Source organism: Ochotona princeps, chromosome 26 (genome assembly GCF_030435755.1).
Source record: "Ochotona princeps isolate mOchPri1 chromosome 26, mOchPri1.hap1, whole genome shotgun sequence".
Taxonomy (NCBI): Eukaryota; Metazoa; Chordata; class Mammalia; order Lagomorpha; family Ochotonidae; genus Ochotona; species Ochotona princeps.
Genome location: NC_080857.1, coordinates 1,477,421 through 1,498,160, shown reverse-complemented (window position 1 = coordinate 1,498,160; position 20,740 = coordinate 1,477,421). Strand labels below are relative to the sequence as shown.

Here is a 20,740-nt window from a genome sequence, read left to right as displayed (position 1 = left end):
GAAGGGCAGTGGACCTGTCACTGGGGCAGGTGGGCCGTTAGGGAGCACTGCCGGGGCAGGGGATGGGAGCCAGGGAGGGCGGTTCTTCAGTGAGGAGTGGTGGATGCGGCGGTTCTGAGAGGCAAGCTTTGGCAGCTGTTAAGTTTGCCAGGGAAAGGACATCTTACACTTCTCTGGTGTGCCGAAGAGATGCTCAGATGGGGAACGGGGCCTTGGGGTTTGAAGATGCAGAAATCGAGTCCATCACTCTGCTGCCACATGTGGCATGTTGCCTACAGTCATCATTTGGCATTAAAAGAGGCCTCAGATACTTCATCCCACAGATGCTTCTGGGCATTCAGGAGCGTCAAGTAGCAGGTTTCCAACAAAGACAGCTTGGCACACACCCATGAGATGTGACGTGGCTGTTGGCTTGACGCGTGGGAAGCAGCAGTGGCCCCACGGCCTTGGGAGCCTCTGAGGCGGGGGGCCGAGGGGGAGAGTGTGCAGATGCTCCAAGATGCTGGCAAGGTGAGGAGCTGGAGTGCTGGAGCCTGTTCTAGCAGCGTTTAGCCTGAGAAGAACTTTAGGGATCTGAAGGTCAGAAATCCAAGGAAAATAAAGCATGGTGTTTAAAAATGCCGGTTAGTGATGGAGGTTTTGTGAGTCAGCTCAGTCTGTGCTGCAGAACCCTTTAAACCAGGCTGCAAAGTTTTCTGCTGAACTGGGAACCTGATGAGCATGGTGAGCCCCTGCAAGTGTCTGCCATGAGTGACTCCTTGTCTAGACGCTCCTAAGCACCAGGACAAAGTTCATCTGGCCACGGGTTGATGTCAGGACACCTCTGCTTCCCTGGGCGCCCGGGACATGCTGGAAGCCACATAGCCTCTGAGTCTTGAAATTGGTAAGATTTTTCAGAATAGTTTGATTTTGCCCTGAATTCCTGTTTCGGGGTAGGAGTTTGGCTCAGTGGGTAAGCTGCCTGCAACCCTGAGGAGTGTGCTGACAGTACCTGTGAGGCAGGAGTGATGCCTGCAGGAGGTGGGCTTAGAATCGCCTCTGTGGCTCTGGGCTCCTGCCTGGCCCTGCGCAGCCCAGCCCGGCCGCTGGGGGAGGTGGAGGAAGGCAGAGCAGCAGGTGGTAGCCACAAGCCTCCTCCCCTCTTTCCCTCCCCCCTTGCCTTTCAAATCTAATAATGAAAATAATAAAATATTACTTAAGATCAGATAATTGGCAACTGAAATACAAAGCATTTTTTTAAATCTCAAAATATGCAAAAACCCACTGGAAAGCTGCAGAGCAAAGCTAAATTATTTTTCTGTAATTGATGATAACAGATACAAAGCAACTCTAAATTCATGGAAGTAGGGTATAAGGAAAATCCCACAGTCTATGGAATTATACCATAAAAATTAAAATAAGAAAGAGGGGAGAAAAGGAAAAAAACAGAAATGACTAAATATGGTGGAATAGATCCCTTGCTTGAGAGCTGAGATGGAGGCGCTGGGCAGAGTGGTTGGGAAGTACTTGCTGGAGGTGGAAGGGTTTGACGAAGGGGTAAGACTGCCTGGAAAGGACAAAGAACGCCACACCCCAGCCAGGAAAAGTGACCTAGAGAAGCAGAGAAAGAGCAGCAGTGTTTGGGCCTGGGCTGTTGACGTGGAGGGACTTGAGGGACAGGCAGGAGAGAGCAGAGTGCTGGCTCCGGACTCCTAGCTGCAGTGTGGATGACCGTGGCATTAGGTGGCTTGGTGATGGTTCAGTCCCTGGTGTGGGCCAGGTGCACAGTGCTGTCCAATAGGCTGGCGGAGAGGACGGTGGGAAGCTAGGTCCACCTTCGGACTGTGGGTGGTATGTGCAAATTACGAAGCCACGGAAGCATTTTGACACGAGGTTGGCTGTGACTGGAGTCATTCAGCAGTGGGAGCTGCCAATGTTTGCACTGGGCTTTGTGTCCATCCTGTACACCCCTCCCCAGTGCTCTGCGGGCAAGGGGAATGTTGTTCTGTCCTCGGCTCCAGAGTCCAGGCTGTTTCTTCCCTCCCAGACTGTGAGCTGTCTGCCGGGTGTTTGGGAAAGAGGGACAGCTGGCCGTACTTAGGAGTGCAGGAGCTGGCTTGGCGTTGGCAGCCTCCTCCCCCGCCAGACTTGAAGGGGAGGTGGACGGTCACCTGGCGAGGGCAGGAGAGCCGTGCTGGGCTAAGTGTCAGTGGTTGTGCTGTTAGGGCTGAAGCACCGAGGAGTCTGACCTTTGTGTGGAGCTTGGTGGGGTCCTGGAAGCCTAGGCCTGATCAGTGGCATCCATGGGTTTTTCAGAAGTACAGTTTTTGTTTTATTTTATTTTTGAAGATTTATTTATTTTTATTGGAAAGGCAGATTTATAGAGAGGAGGTACAGAAAGAAAAATCTTCCATCTGAAGTTTACTTCCCAAGTGGCTGCAATGGCCAGTGCTGACCTGATCCGAAGATAGGAGTCTGGGTCTGCTACGTGGGTGCAGGTCCCAAGGGCTTGGGCCGTCCTCGACTGCTTTCCCAGGCCACAGGCAGGGAGCTGGATGGGAAGTGGGGCTGCCTGGACGTTAACCTGTGACCATGTGGAATCGTGGCAGATGCAAGGCGAAGACTTGAGCCATGAAACTATCACACCAGGCCCTGTTTTGTTTTATTTTATTTTATTATATTTTAAATTTTATTTTATTTTTATAAATAATGAGGAGAAGGGGAAAGATTTACAACAACCACTTTTTTTAAAGACTTATTTTTAGTACAAAGTCAGATATACAGAGAGGAGGAGAGACAGAGAGGAAGATCTTCTATCCGATGGTTCACTCCCCAAGTGACCACAATGGCTGGTGCTGCACGGATCCGAAGCCGGGAACCAGGAGCTTCCTCCAGGTCTCCATGCGGGTGCAGGGTCCCAAGGCTTTGGGCCGTCCTCGACTGCTTTCCCAGGCCACAAGCAGGGAGCTGGATGGGAGTAAAGCTGCTGGGATTAGAACTGGTGCCTATATGGGATCCCGGCATGTTGAAGGCGAGGACTTCGGTTGCTAGGCCATGGCGCCGGGCCCAACAACTGCTTTCTTTAAGTCCTTGGTCAACCCTTACTCATTTTTTTTTTTTAATTTTTTGAGATTTATTTATTTTTAGTGGAAAGGCAAATCAGATTTATGGAGACAACGAGAGACAAAAATCTTTTCATCCGCTGATTCACCCCCCAAGTGGCCGCAATGGGCAGAGCTGAGCCGAAGCCAGAAGCCTTCTCTGGGCTTCCCATGCGGGTGCAAGGTTCTGAGGGTCCCAAGACTCTGGGCTGTCCTCTGTTACTTTCCCAGGCCACCAGTAGGGAGCTGGAGCAGCCGGGACACAAACCAGGCCTCCCTCCCCAATTTTTTTTTTTAAAGATTTATTTTTTTTTCCTTAGAAAAGCAGATTTAGAGAGAGGACAGACAGAAAGAGCTTCCATCTGCTGATTTGCTTCTCAGATGGCCGCAATGGCTGAAGCTGAGCTGATCCGAGGCCAGGAGCCGGGAGCTTCTTCCTGGTTTCCCATGTAAGTGCTAGGGCCCAAGGATTTGGGCCGTCCTTCACTACTTTTCCAGGCCGCAGGCAGGGAGCTGGATGGGAAGTGGAGACGCCAGGACATGTACCAGCCACTCATATGCAATCCAGGCACTTGCAAGGGGAGGATTAGCCAGTTGAAACATATTTATTTGTTTCTTTAGGGAGGTTTACTTACTTACTTGAAAGGCAAGGAAAGAGTTCTTCCAGTGTTGGCTCACTCCCCAGATGGCTGCAATAGACAGGACTGAGCCGTGCTGAAGTCAGGAAGCCGGAGCTCCAGCCGAGTCTTACACACTGGGGCAGGAGCCCGAGTCCTTTGACCGTCCTCTGCAGTCGGCTGGATCGGCTGTGGAGCAGCCAGGACCCCCAGCCCCCACGTGGCATGCCAGCATTGTAGGCAGTGGCTCCACCCACTGCACCACAGCACCAGCTCCCAGGATTATTTTATCTCTGTTGAATTTTGTTTTTTTTTTTTAGAAAGATTTATTTATTTTTATTACAAAGTCAGATCTACAGAGAGGAGGAGAGACAGAGAGGAAGATCTTCCGTCCAATGATTCACTCCCCAAGTGAGCGCAACGGCTGGAGCTGAGCCGATCCTAAGCCAGGAGCCAGGAACCTCTTCCGGGTCTCCCGCACAGGTGCAGGGTCTCCCACACGGGTACAGGGTCCCAAAGCATTGGGCTGTCCTCCACTGCTTTCCCAGGCCACAAGCAGGGAGCTGGATGGGAAGTAGAGCTGCTGGGATTAGAACTGGCGTCCATATGAGACCCCGGGGCGTTCAAGGCGAGGACTTCAGTTGCTATGCCACAGCGCCGGGCCCTCAGTTGATTTTTGCAAAACAAAAAGAAATTATTAGAAAGGATAATTGGAAAAGACATAAACCCTTAACTTTTTTATTGTTAGATTCTGTAGATGTAGTGTGTCTCACTGCCTGGGAAGCTCAGGTTCTGTCTGACTGCAGTGGCCCGAGAGACAGTTGGCTACACAGTAAGCAGGAGGGTTTGGCAATGTTTACGCAATTGAGGGGTGACAGTAAGATTCCAGTTGTCATTTGAAATACTTGAGGTCATTTTATCCCCTTGACCATGTTCCATTTTGGGGTACACCAAGCACTGAGGCTAAGGTAGCTATTATAGGGGATATGGGAATTCAAACTGGTACAAGTGCCTGAAAAAAAAAATGTGTGTTCAGGCCCTGCGGCGTGGCCTAGCGGCTAAAGTCCTCGCCTTGAACGTGCCGGGATCCCATATGGGTGACGGTTCTAATCCCGGCAGCTCCACTTCCCATCCAGCTCCCTGCTTGTGGCCTGGGAAAGCAGTCGAGGACAGACAAAGCTTTGGTACCCTGCACCCGCATGGGAGACCTGGAAGAGGTTCCTGGTTCCCGGCTTGGGATTGGTGCGCACCGGCCGTTGCGGCTCACTTGGGGAGTGAATCATCGGACAAAAGATCTTCCTCTCTGTCTCTCCTCCTCTCTGTATATCTGGCTTTCCAATAATAATAAATCTTAAAAAAAAAAAAAATGTGTGTTCCTCCATAGTGTATTTTTGTTTTTCATTTTATTTGCACAAGGGCATTTTCAAACATTTCTATGTAGCTTTTGAATTGATTTCTGTATTTCAGGGCATAAGTTTAGAAATACTCTGTAAGAGAAAATCCCTATAAATCAGTTTGTTTTTAAGAACTCTGAGAAGTTAATGGTGATCATATCGTGATCTGATCGTTTGTATTTTAAGTTCAGTGTTGTTCTTGCTGCCAGTTGAGTCTTGCTTTGTGTCCTTAATTCTTCTCTCATGCATTGGTGTCTATTTTGACGTGACCTTGGGCTGACCTTGTCCATCAGCCCAGCATCCCCGCTCCCCGCTCTCAGGCAGCCTGTTGTGGGGCCCCTCGCTGCACCAGCCCTCACCCTGCCCCCTCCCAAGTCAGGTCTCCCCTTCTGTTTTGTATCGTACTTTCCATTCTGTTTTTTCAAAACTTTCATGTATAGATTTTCTTATTCTGTCCTCCAGACAATCGCATGAGGTTGATAAAGCAGAGATGCTCACCTTGGTTTTGCTGATGAGTCTCGGGGAGTTTCCGCATGGCCTGCGGCCTGTGCCAAGGGTTCACGTGTCGGGAGAGTCAGAGCTGCTTTTCATCTTGAGCTTCTTTTTTTCTTCTTAATCTGTATATTTGTTATTTGAAAATCTGGTACAGTGCTTGGTACAGTGTCCCAGGACCTCATGGCGGGCTCGGTGGGGCCCTGGAGGCTGAGCCTCAGTGGCCTGCAGGGCTGAGTGGATGTCTGGTGGGGTCAGTGCTGCTGATTGCCCCACCCGTGGTCTCCAGGACCAGTAGGACTGGTGGGTTCTCGTGTCTGCCAGTAGCATTCCAGTGTGTTGGGATGAAGCAGATCATTAATCATGAAGGAATGTGTTAAAAATCATTTTTATTTTTATTTGTTTTTTAAGATTTATTTATTTATTATTTTAAGTGGAAAGTCAAACACACTGAGAGGAAGATCCTCCAACTGTTGATTCACTCCCCAAGTGGCCTTAAATGGCCAGAGCTGCGCCAATCCAAAGCCAGGAGCCAGGACCCTCTTCCGGGTTTCCCACATGGGTGCAGGGTCCCAAGGCTTTGGGCTGTCCTCGACTTCTTTCCCAGGCCACAAGCAGGGAGCTGGATGGGAAGTGGGGCTGCCGGGATTAGAACCAGCGTCCATATGGGATCCTGGCGCATGCACTAGTACTTCAGCTGCTAGGCCATTGAGCCAGGCCCCATGTTTGTTTTTTATTTAAGTTGCAGAGCAGTATGTTATTTATTTATTTTAAAAGTCTTGTTTTTTGAAACCAGAGAAACTAGTGAGAGAGTTGTAGACCAGGGACAGGGTAGGGAAGAGAGAGCTTCAGTTGGTGGGCTTACCCCCAAAATGACCACCAGCAGCCAGGGCTGGGCCAGAACCAGGAACCTCCTTAGGCCTCGCACAGGGTGCCGGGGTCCCAGTGCCGCCTTCCCCGGCGCGCCAGTGTGATTGGAGTGCAGGCGGAGCAGCCAGCGGGTAGACCTGCTGCTGCTTACTTCCTTTTCATGCTTGAAAGGCACGCACATGCTTCAGTCCTCCAGTGCTTGCAAGAACCGGAGCTGACTGCGGCTGAAGCCAGGAGCCTGGAGCTCAGTCTCTCGGGTGGGAGCCAGGGACCCAGTCCTTGAGCTATCCCCTGCGCCCTCCCAGGGTGTGCATTCAGAGAAGCTAGAATTAGGACTCAACCCAGGCACATCCATATGGAGTGCAGGTGTCCATGCTGAATGCCCATCTCCCCAAATCCCTTTTAACCCAAGTCAGCAGTTAATATTTGGACTTCAGGGGGTCTGGATATGTCTCTTCCCATCCCCTTCATGGACTAACAGACCTAGTTGCAAATGCTGCTTCCTAGACAGCTAATGGTGACTTTGACTAAGGTCAATTTCCTAAGCTTACTCATGTGCTGACAGGTTATTGAGAAGGTGGTAGATGTGTGTAAGAGCTCCTGAATACAGGCTCACTCAGTGCAAGTTCCCTGAACGCTAAGCCAGAAGAGGGACTGTGTCCCGAAAAGGATGCTCCTGCCTGTGCCGGGCGTCAGGATCATCTGGAAGGCTTTGGAATCACAGCTGGTTGGGCCCAGCCCCATAGTTCTGCTTCCTGTGGTCTGGGGTGGGGCTGGAGAATTTGCACATCTGAGTTCCCAGGTGGTGCTGCTGCTCTGCTGGCCTGGAACCACTGGGCTACAGGTAACTCCCCTGGGGCATTAGGCACTCTAGACACACTGAGCTTTTGTGTGGTAGAGTGCCTCTGTTAGAATACATTTTGAGCAGGTGGCCTAGAGGCTAAAGTCCTCACCTTGAATGCCTTGAATGCCCTGGAATGCCATATGGGCACCGGTTCTAGCTCCGGCAGCTCCACTCCCCATCCAGCTCCCTGCTTGTGGCCTGGAAAGGCAGTCAAGGATGGCCCAAAGTCTTGGGACCCTGCACTTGCATGGGAGACACAAAAAAGCTCCTGACTCCTGGCTTCAGATTGGCTCAGCTCCAACTGTTGTGGTCAGTTAGGGGGTGAATCATCAGACAGAAGATCTTACTCTATGTCTCTTCTCTCTCTATAATCTGACTTTGCAATAAAAATAAATAAATCTTTTTTTAAAAAAGAATGCATTTTGAAAATATGGAATTAGTGATTAAAATTTTTCCCTCTGAAGTCCAGAAGTCTTTGTCACAGGAGACTAAGTTGTGAATGTAATAGTTATAATATGGATAGCATAGCAATGTCTGACTGGCTAAGGTATGTTAAAGTGCTTTTGTAATATGTTAGACAAATGTTGTCATACGGGAAACATTAAATGACATAACAGAGTGTAAAGTAGTGTGACGTAGAGTTCTCCTGTGTCAATGTGCTGTTTACCGTGTGTATTTTTCTCTTTCTCCTCCAGGCTGCTGACTTGAGTAAACCAATAGATAAAAGGATATACAAAGGAACACAGCCTACTTGTCATGACTTCAACCACCTCACAGCCACAGCAGAAAGTGTCTCTCTCCTAGTGGGCTTTTCTGCAGGCCAAGTCCAGCTTATAGACCCAATCAAAAAAGAAACTAGCAAACTGTTTAATGAGGAAGTAAGTAGCACCTGTCTCAGCTGTTAAAGATCCCTTGAAGAACTTTCCATTCTCACCAAGGATAGTGGCCCTGCCGCACTGCACGCTGGGCCCAGCCGTCCCGTGCGGTGCTGGCCCTGTGGCAGCGTGGTGGGTTCATGGTGACCTCTGCCTGTTGTGCCAGGGCCGCTGCTCCATGCATTTGGGGAGTGTGCTCAGCTAGCTCAGACTCTGCTGTAACACATAGAAATGAATATGACTTGATACTTAAAAATATAGATGTTCAAATGTTGTTCACCTCACTAGAATAATTGCACGCAGACTAAAGAATTTGACGGCGTTTCCTTAGGCTGCTTCAATTGGAGTTATAGCTTTTTGTTGTTGTATGCCCTCGTTTTTGACATTTGACTAAGAAATAGTTCTCCTACTCTTGAAACTATTTTGCTGCAAAATTTCATTTGACATAGCTAGGTATCCTAGCAACTGAAGCCGTATCGCTTGCCTGGCGTTTGCTGGTGGTGGTACACCTGCTGGGGTTTCTGGCGTGTCAGTTCCAGAGCGTGTCACAGCTGGCGTAGGCGGCAGCCAGGACCGCCAGATGGGTTGATGCTAGGGAAAGTGGTTGGAGTGGCTTTTCTCCCTGGCTGTCGTGTCATGGATGTGATGCCTCCTCCTCTCTCAGGTTAGCTGCCTGGCAGAAGGGAAGCAGAAAGCAGGCCTGCTTGAGACAGAAGCCCCAGAGCCCAGCCTCTCTCTGTGACCCCAGCCCCAATACACAGGGTCAGGTTCTGTGGGTCCTTCCAGAGAAAGCAAGTCGTTTGAATTGGTGCATGGTTTTAACGTCACTGAGATAGGACAGAAACACATTGTAGAATATGGTTTTTAGCAGATAAATTTGGGGAAGAATATTAAACTTGGCAAACTTCAGTTGGACTCCGGATTGTTTCAGGTTCCTTGTGGTGGTAGATCTGCAGCTCTCACCCGGGCGCTCCTGGCGGGGAGCAGTCGGTGGAATCTCTTGAACCTTGTCATGCCTTCTAGTTTCGTCTAGCTTGACTGGAAACAAAACTTGCTGTTTTGGTTAACATGCGATAGAGAAAAAGTAATTTTTTTTGTTTTTTATTTTTAAAAAATCCTTAGAAAATACTCTTGTTTACCTAGATTTTTACTTAATATCACCCAAAGAAATGAGGTGTTTTAAGTAATTGGGTGATTTTCTTGTTTTCTTTAAGTGATGGAGGGGCACAGAGCTGGTCTGCTCTGTGCTCTGAACAGAGCGTGTGGACTTGAGGCCTGGGCGGGGGAGCTCAGGCAGGTTAGTGTGACAGAAGGGACGAGAACTATAGTCAGCAGGACAAGGCCAGTGCTGTGCCCATGGGTGGCACGGATGGCACTTGCAGAACAAAAAGTGCTTGTGCCTGGGTGGGAAGAGGGCAGAGCAAGTGGTCACTCTGGTGGCACACCACCAGACCCAGCCCTGCTCAGGTGCCAGGGAGCTCCTGCTCCTGGTGACTGATGCTTGAGTCAGGTCTTTGTTCATTTGGTTTGGAAAACTGGCTGTTGACGATGCTGGACTGCGTGTCGCTCTGGGCTAGCTGGAATCAGTTACCCCTCCCGGCACAGCAGCGCCACGGCTGTGTGGACACGTCAGCAGAGTTGGGGCGGGTCTGAGAACAAGGGCAGCGCGTACCCGGAGTGGTGGTTAGAGCGCTTGGCAGGTGTGCCGAGCCCTGTGTGGGATCTCGAGGACAGAACACAGCTGCTGTGCAGTGATTGGGCAGTTGGCCACCCTTCACAGAGAAGGTAAGTGGCCTATTGAAGGCAATCAGCAAGTGAGTGGCAGAGTTGGTACCAGTCTGGTTCCATGGACCATGACTGGCCGTGGGCTGCAAGCCCTGCCAGTAGGTTGCCACGTTGGCCCTGGGCTCCATGGACAATGTAGGGCGAGTGTGAACGCAGTGTGAACAAGTGTGAACAGAGCAGCAAAGGCACGTGTGCAGCTTTCAAATATGGTTTTGTTCATATCAATGGGCGAAGGTCAAGAAATGCTCTCAGAAAGTGACAGTTGGTCTGGGTCTTGAAGGACACAGAGGAGTTGGAGAAAGGTAAGGAATCCCTTTGAGAGCAAGAGACAGGAGCGCAGTGCGTGGCTGTGCAGTGCGTGGCTGTGCTGTGGTAGGAGCGCAGTGCGTGGCTGCGCAGTGCGTGGCTGTGCTGCGGCAGGAGCGCAGTGCGTGGCTGTGCTGCGGCAGGAGCGCAGTGCGTGGCTGTGCAGTGCGTGGCTGTGCTGTGGCAGGAGCGCAGTGCGTGGCTGTGCAGTGCGTGGCTGTGCTGTGGCAGGAGCGCAGTGTGTGGCTGTGCAGTGCGTGGCTGTGCAGTGCGTGGCTGTGCAGTGCGTGGCTGTGCTGTGGCAGGAGCGCAGTGCGTGGCTGTGCAGTGCGTGGCTGTGCTGCGGCAGGAGCGCAGTGCGTGGCTGTGCAGTGCGTGGCTGTGCTGTGGCAGGAGCGCAGTGCGTGGCTGTGCAGTGCGTGGCTGTGCAGTGCGTGGCTGTGCTGTGGCAGGAGCGCAGTGCGTGGCTGTGCAGTGCGTGGCTGTGCTGTGGCAGGAGCGCAGTGCGTGGCTGTGCAGTGCGTGGCTGTGCTGTGGCAGGAGCGCAGTGTGTGGCTGTGCAGTGCGTGGCTGTGCTGTGGCAGGAGCGCAGTGCGTGGCTGTGCAGTGCGTGGCTGTGCTGTGGCAGGAGCGCAGTGCGTGGCTGTGCTGTGCGTGGCTGTGCTGTGGCAGGAGCGCAGTGCGTGGCTGTGCTGTGGCAGGCACAGCAGGCGGACTCAGCAAGCCAAGGAACCTGCCCAGCATTGCAGGCTGCGGGACTTTGGGCCTTTTTCGTCAAGGCAATGACAGGATCAAATGTGTTTTTTAGAGCTCTTGTCAGCACTTGTGGAAGGTGGATTGGAATGAAGAGAGAGAGAATGAAGGGAGCAGGACCAGTGAGGAGGCTCTTGTCACTGTGCAGGTGAGAGCCGAGGGCCTGCAGAGCCGGGGATTCTGGCTTCCCCTTCCCACAACTTGACCCCTGCCCTGTGCCCTCACCCCTCCCAGCACCCTGGTGACGTCAGAGGACTGCCTGGGACAGAAACTCAGAAGCCCGTTTGGAGTGACTCAGAGAGGCAGGATTGTGCTTCCAGCTGAGTGTTCCTGAGGGGGAGGATAGTCAGGCCAGGGCCAGAGACAGCGCGTTCCTACAGAAGGGCACAGAGGATGGCTTAGCCCTGGCCAGAGCTGAGGGCTTCCCGGGGCAGGGCCTCCAGGCAGAGTCAGCTTATGGTTTTGAAAATGAGTGTGGTAGTTTCTTGGAGACTGGGTTAGACTTATCGGTAAATGTTGGGTTTGTAGTCTTTACTTCCTGCAAGGAATGAGATGGGAATGGGGCGGGGAGGGTATGCCGCTCAGAGCTTCCGGAGTTCCTGGCTATGGTGTGAGAGTTGTCAGCGTGTCAGTAGTGATCACACTCCTGCGGTGAGAATCAGGCTGAGAGTGAGTACCTGGCATCAGGCCCTCCTGATCCTCTCCTGCTGCTGCCCAAGGAAGTCCAGCATGAACAGTCACTTTCCCTCCCCGCTCCCCCCCGTTCTTTTCTTGAGGGTCAGAGATGGAAGCCTTGCTGGTACAACTCCCCATGTGCCCACAGGAACTGGCGCTGCGTCAAGCTGAAGCCCAGAATTGGGAATTCCATCTGGGCGGGGGCAGGGACCCAAGTACTTGGGCTTGTTCCAGTAACAGGAAGCGGAGCCAGGATTAGAACCCGCATTCTCAGGTGGGGGATATGGTGGTACCCTCAGTGCTGCACATCACTCCTATACCAGCAGTCAGTGAAGGTCCGTGAACTTTAGACTTGAGAACAAAGACCCTGGTGCCCACACGGCTCCAGAAGGGTCCCACACAGCTCCAGGAGGGCCCCACACGGCTCCAGGAGGGTCCCACACGGCTCCAGGAGGGCCCCACACGGCTCCAGGAGGGCTCCAGGAGGGCTCCACACGGCTCCAGGAGGACCCCAGGAGGGTCCCACACGGCTCCAGGAGGGCCCCACACGGCTCCAGGAGGGTCCCACACGGCTCCAGGAGGGCCACACACGGCTCCAGGAGGGCCACACACGGCTCCAGGAGGGTCCCACACGACTCTCCCCTCCTTGTGCTTGACATGCTCTTACCTTCTGTTGGGAAATGGGTAAGATCGGAACCCGCCTGGGAACCTGTGTGATTCGGGTGAGCCCTCTCAGATCATTTTTCGTGTTGGGCCTGAAGGGTCCGGGTGTGGAAGGAAGGGAAGATGTCGGGTGTGGGAGGCCCTTGGGTTCTGAAGGGTCCTCAGTCACTGCTCCAGAGAGAAGGAGCCATCGGGGCAGCCCGGGCAGAGGACCAGTCCGTCTAAGGCGGCCTGCCACTCTGCTTCAGCCTGTCTTCCTCCCCAGTAATCCTGCCATTTCCCTGTCACATATGTGTGCACGTGTGTACCCCAGCATTCATTATTCTGACCTTTGTCTCTTTCTTGTGGGTGCCTAGTAAATGAAAATATAATAAATGCTTGGATAGATGGACGGATGGAATCGAATGGAATTATAAATTCTAGAAATGTTCATGAGAAAGAAATAGTAAAAATGTTCCATCTGGTAGTCGTATGTTTTAAAAGGTGGACGGTCAATGTTGTGGTGCAGTGTGTTAAGCTGCTGTTGGAGTGCTGGTTCATGTCCTACCACCTCCACTTGTGATCCAGCTCTGACTACATCCTAGGAGACAGCCAGCAGTGGCCCAGGTGTTTGGGCCCTGCGTTGGGTTCCTGACTCCCGGCTTCGGCCTGGCTTAGCCTCAGTTAGATGGCAGGTGTTTGGGCCCTGCGTTGGGTTCCTGACTCCCGGCTTCGGCCTGGCTTAGCCTCAGTTAGATGGCAGGTGTTTGGGCCCTGCGTTGGGTTCCTGACTCCCGGCTTCGGCCTGGCTTAGCCTCAGTTAGATGGCAGGTGTTTGGGCCCTGCGTTGGGTTCCTGACTCCTGGCTTCGGCCTGGCTTAGCCTCAGTTAGATGGCAGGTGTTTGGGCCCTGCGTTGGGTTCCTGACTCCCGGCTTCGGCCTGGCTTAGCCTCAGTTAGATGGCAGGTGTTTGGGCCCTGCGTTGGGTTCCTGACTCCCGGCTTCGGCCTGGCTTAGCCTCAGTTAGATGGCAGGTGTTTGGGCCCTGCGTTGGGTTCCTGACTCCCGGCTTCGGCCTGGCTTAGCCTCAGTTAGATGGCAGGTGTTTGGGCCCTGCGTTGGGTTCCTGACTCCCGGCTTCGGCCTGGCTTAGCCTCAGTTAGATGGCAGGTGTTTGGGCCCTGCGTTGGGTTCCTGACTCCTGGCTTCGGCCTGGCTTAGCCTCAGTTAGATGGCAGGTGTTTGGAGAGTAAACCAGTGGATGGATAGAAGATTCTCTCACTCACTTGCTCAGTTACCAATCAAGGAGGTGAAAATAACTTAATCAAAGATGGGATTTACCCCATTAAAAGAATATGAACATTTTTTTAAAGATTTATTTATTTTTATTACTAAGTCAGATATACAGAGAGGCGGAGAGACAGAGCGGAAGGTCTTCTTTCTGATGATTCACTCCCAGAGTGAGCACAACAGCGCCAGAGCTGCGCTGATCTAAAGCAGGGAACCAGGAACCTCTTGCTGGTCTCCCACGCAGGTGTAGGGTCCCAAGGCCTTGGGCCGTCCTCTGCCGCTTTCCCAGGCCACAAGCAGGGAACTGGATGGGAAGTGGAGCTGCCGGGACACCAACCAACGCCCATATGGGATCCCGGGGCATTCAAGGCAAGAACTTTAGCCACTAGGCCATGCCACCGGGCCCAAATATGAACATTTTAAATAGAAAAATGAGAAAGCAGAGAAATTCCTAGGTGGTATCCCAGTGCTGACAGCTTGTACCGTGGTCACTCTGGCTAATGAGGCCTTGCATTCACACTGTCCCCAAGCCCCGCCCCTGTGAGCGTGGCTCTGTGAGGTCCGTCCTGTGAGCAGAGGGCAGCTCTGGTCACTCTGCAGGCACACCGCAATCCTGTAACTGCACCTGCTCCAAAGCAGAAGGCAGGAGAAGGAGCTGCTGCTTTTTGGCCACTTCTGGGAAACTCTTCAGCTCCCTTGAGTCTGTTCTTTGTCTGATCTCTTCAGGTGGATTTGGGGTTGCTGTTGTAGCATCTTGTCCCTGTCTGGCTCTTGAATATGTCTGGCAGGCCTTGACTGAGAGTCTTAAGGCACGTAGCTGGTCAAGTTATCCCAGACTGCGCTACCTGCCTTCCCACAGCTGCCAGAAGGGAGAAGCCCCCAGCCTGCCTCAGTCTTGGGAGGGGCAAGGAGGCGTTTGTTACACCTGCTGCTTCTGTGTAGGCTTTCAGAAAAGCTCACGGAAAAATGAAATTAAAGGTTAGGTGGATTTCCCATGAACTTGATTCTTGCAGGAAAGGCAGAAAGTAGATTACAGAGAGAACAGAAAGGTCTTCACTCCCCAAGCGGCCACAACGACCAGAGCTGAGCCAATCCAAAGCCGGGAGCTTCTAACAGGTCTCCCAAGGCTTTGGGCCGTTCTCGACTGCTTTCCCAGGCCACAGGCAGGGAGCTGGGTGGGAAGTGGAGCAGCCGGGACACGTTCTGGCACCCATATGGGATAGCAGTACCGTGGAGCAAAAGATTAGATTAGGTTACTGGGCTGCCGTGCTGGCCCTTACATGAGTTTTTTAGTTTCCTCATATATTTATTTGGGGACAAGAATTGCAGAGGAATAATTTCTCTGTGTGGAATTTCCAGGAATATTTCAATCGTTGCTTACGATATAAAGTCTGAGAAGAATTTGTCACAGCTCCTGCTAGTTCTGACATGCGGGGAGCCCCTCTGTCCTGGCCTCTGTGTTCCCAGCTGGGAGGATGTGGACGACACTCCAGGTCAGGCCCCGCGTGCGGCCATAGAGAGGTGTGAGTGAAGGGCGCGCAGGAGGGCCGTGGAGTACAGCGTGCACATGCGCACTGGGGGCCTGCCAGGGCGTTGCTGGGAGAGCTGGGCCCTGCTTTGCAGCATTCTGTCTTGCTCCTTGGAGCTGGCCGTGGATCCCCTTGTCCCACGGCTTCTGGCAGGACTCAGGACTGCTGGCTTAGCCACCGTCCTCCGCCTGTGGTCACAGGGTGGCTTTACCAGCCGCTGCTGTGGTTTTTGAATTGTTTTAGTACTTTTGTTGGAAGTTGATGCATGCATTATAAAATCTATACTCATCCCCCCAAGTGATTTTTTCGTGCTTGTTGTGTTGAATGTGGGAAGAACGGAGATTGGGTGCTTTCAGCAGCTCGGGAAGCTGTGGCTCTGGGTCGTTGGTGTGATCGTCTCTATATTCATGCTGACGTGGGGCAGGCCATTGAGGGTGGGCAGCAGCTGGAGTCTGCATCTGCCCCTGCCCGGTGCCTGGCATGGCAGGCAGTAACATCATGTGGGTCGTGCATTTTGGTTTTAAGAGGTTTTGTGTAACTGTTTTTATGGAACTTGCTGTTGAGGTGGACATGGGGGCACTTGGGAGCACTCTGACGGAGACCCTCTGTGCCAAGCAGGTGACCTGACAGGCCCTCCTGAGGACAGCCTGGTTCTCAGCGGCCGAGAGGCTCCTGTCCCTCCCCACCGCACTGCTGTCACAGCCTGTCTCTTGTGCCCCTCCCTGCCCCTCCCTGTACCTGTCTTCCTAACCTCTCCGTCCTGTGCCAGGCACTTGCCCTGCAGGTCCTGGCTTCACCCTGAAGGAGTACCCACCCCCATCTGCGGCCCTGCCCCCCCCCCCGCCAGGACCTGTGTGTGCAGGGAGCGCTCTGGCTGGAGAGGACGCTTCCTCTCCCGCCGCCCTCCTGGCCACCCTGCATGTTTTCTGCAGGTTCTCCTGCTCGCCAGCTCGCTGGCCTGCTCACTCCGGCCTTTTCTGTCGCTTCACGTTCTGCTCGCCACACCTCATCCTGGCAGATTTTGGGATGTCGCAAATCTGGGTCTTGCTATTCTCGGTCGAGTTCCTTGTTATCCTTGACTGATCGCTTTTAGTAGCGGCAGACTGACTTTTCTTTTCTCACTATGTCTTGAGCAAAACCCAGGGCCCCTCAGCACACATCTCTGGTCATTCAGTGCCACCCTGCCTGCTTCTGCCCTGCCTGTGCTGTCCATGGTTGGACAGACGTCATCATCTCTGACCTCCTGGGGTCACGTCACCCTGTCGGTCCCCTCCTCAGGAAGCCTCGGGTCCCTGCCACCACAGTAGCACTCACAGCACAGGTGTAGAATTTTCTAATAGCCACGGTAGAAAAGTTCAAAAAGTGAAATAAAAATTTTTAAAGATTTGTTTATTTTTATTGGAAAGGCCGATTTACAGAGAGAAGGAGAGATAGAAAGATCTTCTGTCTGCTGATTCACTCCCCAAATGGCCGCAGTGGCTGGAGCTGAGCTGATCCGAGGCCAGGAGCCTCTTCCTCGTCCACGACGCAGATGCAGGGTCCCAAGGCTTTGGGCCGCCCTCTGCCACTTTTCCAGGCCACAAGCAGGGAGCTGGATGGGAAATGGAGCAGCCGGAACACAAACCGGCGCTCATATGAGATCCCAGCATGTGCAAGGTGAGGATTTAGCCATTGAGCCATCGTGCTAGGCCCAGAAAGTGAAATTAATTTTTAAGAGTGTCGTGTTGTATCCAGTACGCCCGTACTGCTGCTGGAGCATGTCCCCGCTGTGTAGAAGTTGGACGTCAGATTGTGCATCTGCTGCCTCACAGGTGCTGTGTGTGCCTGGGGGCCACCCCTGAGCCCCGTGCGTGACTCCTCCCTGCTGGCCTGCTGGGTCTGGAGGCTGCCGTCAGGCACACGGTGCCAGGTCCCATGAGCCTTGGCCTGTGCCCCACCTCCTGGAGCCCTGCCTTCCCTACGCTGCCTGCCCCACAACTGTGCTGCTTGGTGCCGCTCCAGAGCAAGATCGCAGGGATTCAAATTATTCTCCATGTCCCAACCCCCAGTGTGTTCTAGAACAAACATGCCCTTTTGGTGCAGAAAACGGGCCACATCATTTTATTCCTGTCTTCAACTCTAACAAGTGTTACAAGTGTTGCTGTTTGCTAGTTTAAAAAGAAGCAGCTGCTTTCTGTTACCTTCCTCCAGACCCAGTGCAGTTGAAACACAGTAACTTTGATCCTGGGAGTTGTACTTTCCTTCCTGGCCTTGGGAGCCGAGAGAGGCTGAGCCTTGTTCCCAAAAGGCCTTGGAAGTGGCCGTGGGAGCTGGGTCTGAGCTGGCTGACTTGGGAGTGGTGACAGAGGATAGTCCCCCACCTTAGGATCCAGGCGCCCGTGCGGGGTTGGTGTCACCCCGTCCTCTTCCCACCCCCATTGTCCCCTCCCTGGCACTGTGCTCCGTGCCTCTTGGGCCTGGGGCGCTGCCACCTGTGGCTCTTGGCCTGCTTGCTCTCTGCCACCTTCCAGGCTTTGATCAGCTGGACCCAGCGCGAGGCCTTCCCAACCGCAGTGCTAGAGACTGAAATGACAAACCAGAGCCTGTCTCCCTGGCTCTGCTCTGCACAGCACCTGCTGTTGCCAGATTTTATAAAGGTCTCCTAGGTACTCAGCTAATTCCTGGGCGATTTCCTTGGAGGAAGTGATGTCTGTTTCAATTGGCATGTATCGGTGCTTGGCCTGAGTGTGTGGCTGGGCTTCAGGCAGCTGGGTGAGCTGAGTGAGTGCCTTCCTTTCTGTGGGGAACAGGTGCTGGAAGCCTTGCTGGAGAGAGAAATTACTACATTCTGCGTGGAAGGCAATGTGGCTGTATCCCACAAGGTACAAATAACACGCACTTTCGACCCCGCTGTCCCAGTGGAGAGCGGCACTGCAGGGTACTAGTCAGGTGTGTGGAAACTGCCCTTGGCATAAGGAGCTTCACCACTTCCGGACTCAGACTCGGCAGGTGGGAGGAACTCTGCCAGGGCAGGAGGGTGTGCAGGGTGTGTCATCGAGCAAGGACACAGGGGTGACAGCTGTGCCCAGCCTGGAAAGGCAAGGTGAGTAGACGTGCTGCACTGAAGGGCTTGAGCCCATAAAGCGCTCCGAGAAGGGGAGTTGGAGCACAGGCATGGGCAGTGCAGAGGTCCCAGAGTTAGGGATGTTACCTGGTCGGAAGGAAGCAAGCTGACGTTGCAGGTCATTGGGTTGTTGGAGGGCTTCAGAGCCCTAGGCAGGGCCTGACCTCCCAAGCAGCTGCTCAGTTTGGTACTTAGGACCAGCCTTGTGGCTGTTAGTGCAGCTCACAGACCTGCCTGCCCTGCATCCCGTGTGGTGCGCAGCGCACCCTGCGCCCTGTACCCTGCACCCTGTATACTGCACACTGCGCTCTGTGTACTGTGCCCTGAATCATGCGCCCTGCGCCCTGTACCCTATATACTGCACACTGCGCCCTGCACATTGCACCCTGTATACTGTGCCCTGAACCATGCGCCCTGCGCCCTGTACCCTATATACTGCACACTGCACCCTGTATACTGCACCCTGCGCTCTGCACCCTATATACTGCACACTGCGCCCTGTACACTGCACCCTGTATACTGTGCCCTGAACCATGCGCCCTGTGCCCTGTACCCTGCACCCTATATACTGCACACTGCGCCCTGCACCCTGTGCATTGCACCCTGTATACTGTGCCCTGTGCCCTGTACCCTGCACCCTATATACTGCACACTGCGCCCTGCGCCCTGCACCCTGTGCATTGCACCCTGTATACTGTGCCCTGCGCCCTGTACACTGCACCCTGTATACTGTGCCCTGAACCATGCGCCCTGCACCCTGTGCATTGCACTCTATATACTGCACACTGCGCCCTGTATACTGCACCCTGTATCCTGCGCCCTGCGCCCTGCGCCCTGTGTATTGCACCCTGTATACTGTGCCCTGCGCCCTGTACACTGCACCCTGTATACTGTGCCCTGAACCATGCGCCCTGCGCCCTGCACCCTGTGCATTGCACTCTATATACTGCACACTGCGCCCTGTATACTGCACCCTGTATCCTGCACCCTGCGCCCTGCGCCCTGTGCCTGTGCCATGGTGGCTGACACATGGTAGCCCTCAGTGAAACACATGAGCTGCTTTGGAAATTGACAGTAAACAAGTGACAAACTGGCACTCATTAGAGCTGGATCCTCAAATCATTCTTTCTTCAATTTTAGAATATTTACTTATTTGTTTAAAAGAGTTAGGGGTAGAGACGTCCCCTGGTTCACTGGCCACCATGGCTGCAACAGTCAGCGTTGGGCCGGGCTGAAATCAGGAGCCAGAAGCTTTGCCCAGGCCTCCCTGTGGGGACAGGAGCCCAGACAGTAAGATCGTCTCTCACTGCCCTTCCCACGGGTTAGCAGGAAGCTGAGTTACAAGGAGAGCAGTGGTCCAACATGGTGATGCTCCATCTCAGCACCAGCATCCCACAGCAGCCCCTTCCCATCCAGCTCCCTGCTGCGGCCTGGGAGGGCAGTGGAGGACGGCCCGAAGCCTCGGGACCCTGCACCTGCGGGGGAGACCTGGAGGAGGCCCCTGGCTCCTGGTTCCCTAGCGGCCATTTGGGGAGTGAACCAGCAGATGGAAGATTGTGGACTTGTTCTCTCTCTGCCCTTTCCTCTGTAAATCTGCCTTTCAAATAAAAATAAACTTTTTTTTTTCAAAGTCCATATGGAAAACAGAAACAATGAAAGCCAGGACATGAAACAGCAGCTATGCGGCGTGCTGGTGTGCTGGCCTCACTGGCAGCTGCTCTGCCCTGCTGTGTCTCAGCCCCTTCTTGGCTTCCTTTGAAAACGCGCATGTATTTGGAACCGATGCTCTGCACCCTGCAGGTCTGCAAGGCTGAGCTCGTGGTTTAGGGCAGGTTCCTAGATGTGTGTCGGGGGCCCGAGGACGTGAGCCCTCCCTGCTGCCTGTCAGGACCCTGGGATAGGAGTTAGGGGATGGAGCCAGGCAGCACGCCCAGGTGCTGTGTGACACGGGCGCGTCTTCACCCGACAAAGTCCTAGTTCGTGGGTGTCCGGGTGCTTCGGCTGCCCCCTGTCCCAGCAGCTGGTACCAGCCCATTGCTGTCCAGGAGTGGTCTCACAGCACTTATTAGTGTGGTACGAAAGTTTTACAGCCTGGTTTGTCGTAGCAGCGTTCATCTTAATAATACTGTAGCTGCTTGTTTTCATGCCTCACTGTTGCTGAACATTTTTTAAAAGTCCCCTCATAAATTGACTCCTAACCCTCTGCTAGCAGTTTGTACGCTCTTAACATGTTGTGTTCATGAGAGAATACAGTGCAATGATCCTGGAGGGAAAATTGGGGTCTGCCCTGGCCCTGGTGGACGGCTGCAGAGATGCCGTCGAGGGTGGAGGCATGGGCCGCCGGTCCCGAGTGCGCAGGTCCGTCAGAAAAGGCCGTGCCCTGGGGGAGCTGTGGCTGCCCTAGACCTTCAGCCGCACAGTGTGGGGGTTCATGCTGGGGAGCATGGGGGCCTCTCAGCCCGCACCCTCCGGCCCTGCCAGAAG

The 20,740-nt window shown here is 53.5% G+C and overlaps 1 protein-coding gene across 6 annotated transcripts in view; it reads left to right on the top strand.

The window, feature by feature from the left end:
* WDR20 (WD repeat domain 20) overlaps positions 1–20,740 on the top strand; it is a 46,309-nt gene that overhangs the window by 18,157 nt on the left and 7,412 nt on the right. For 3 of the 6 annotated variants that reach the window (XM_004584282.3, XM_004584286.3, XM_058655262.1), the window contains exon 2: positions 7,993–8,175. The exons of 1 other annotated variant lie outside the window; for it this stretch is intronic. In XM_004584282.3, the coding sequence (XP_004584339.2) occupies positions 7,993–8,175 (183 nt within the window). Of the gene's footprint in view, positions 1–7,992; positions 8,176–11,071; positions 11,165–20,740 lie in introns of those variants that run through there. 2 more of the 6 variants (XM_036496330.2, XM_058655261.1) reach the window with 2 other exon arrangements.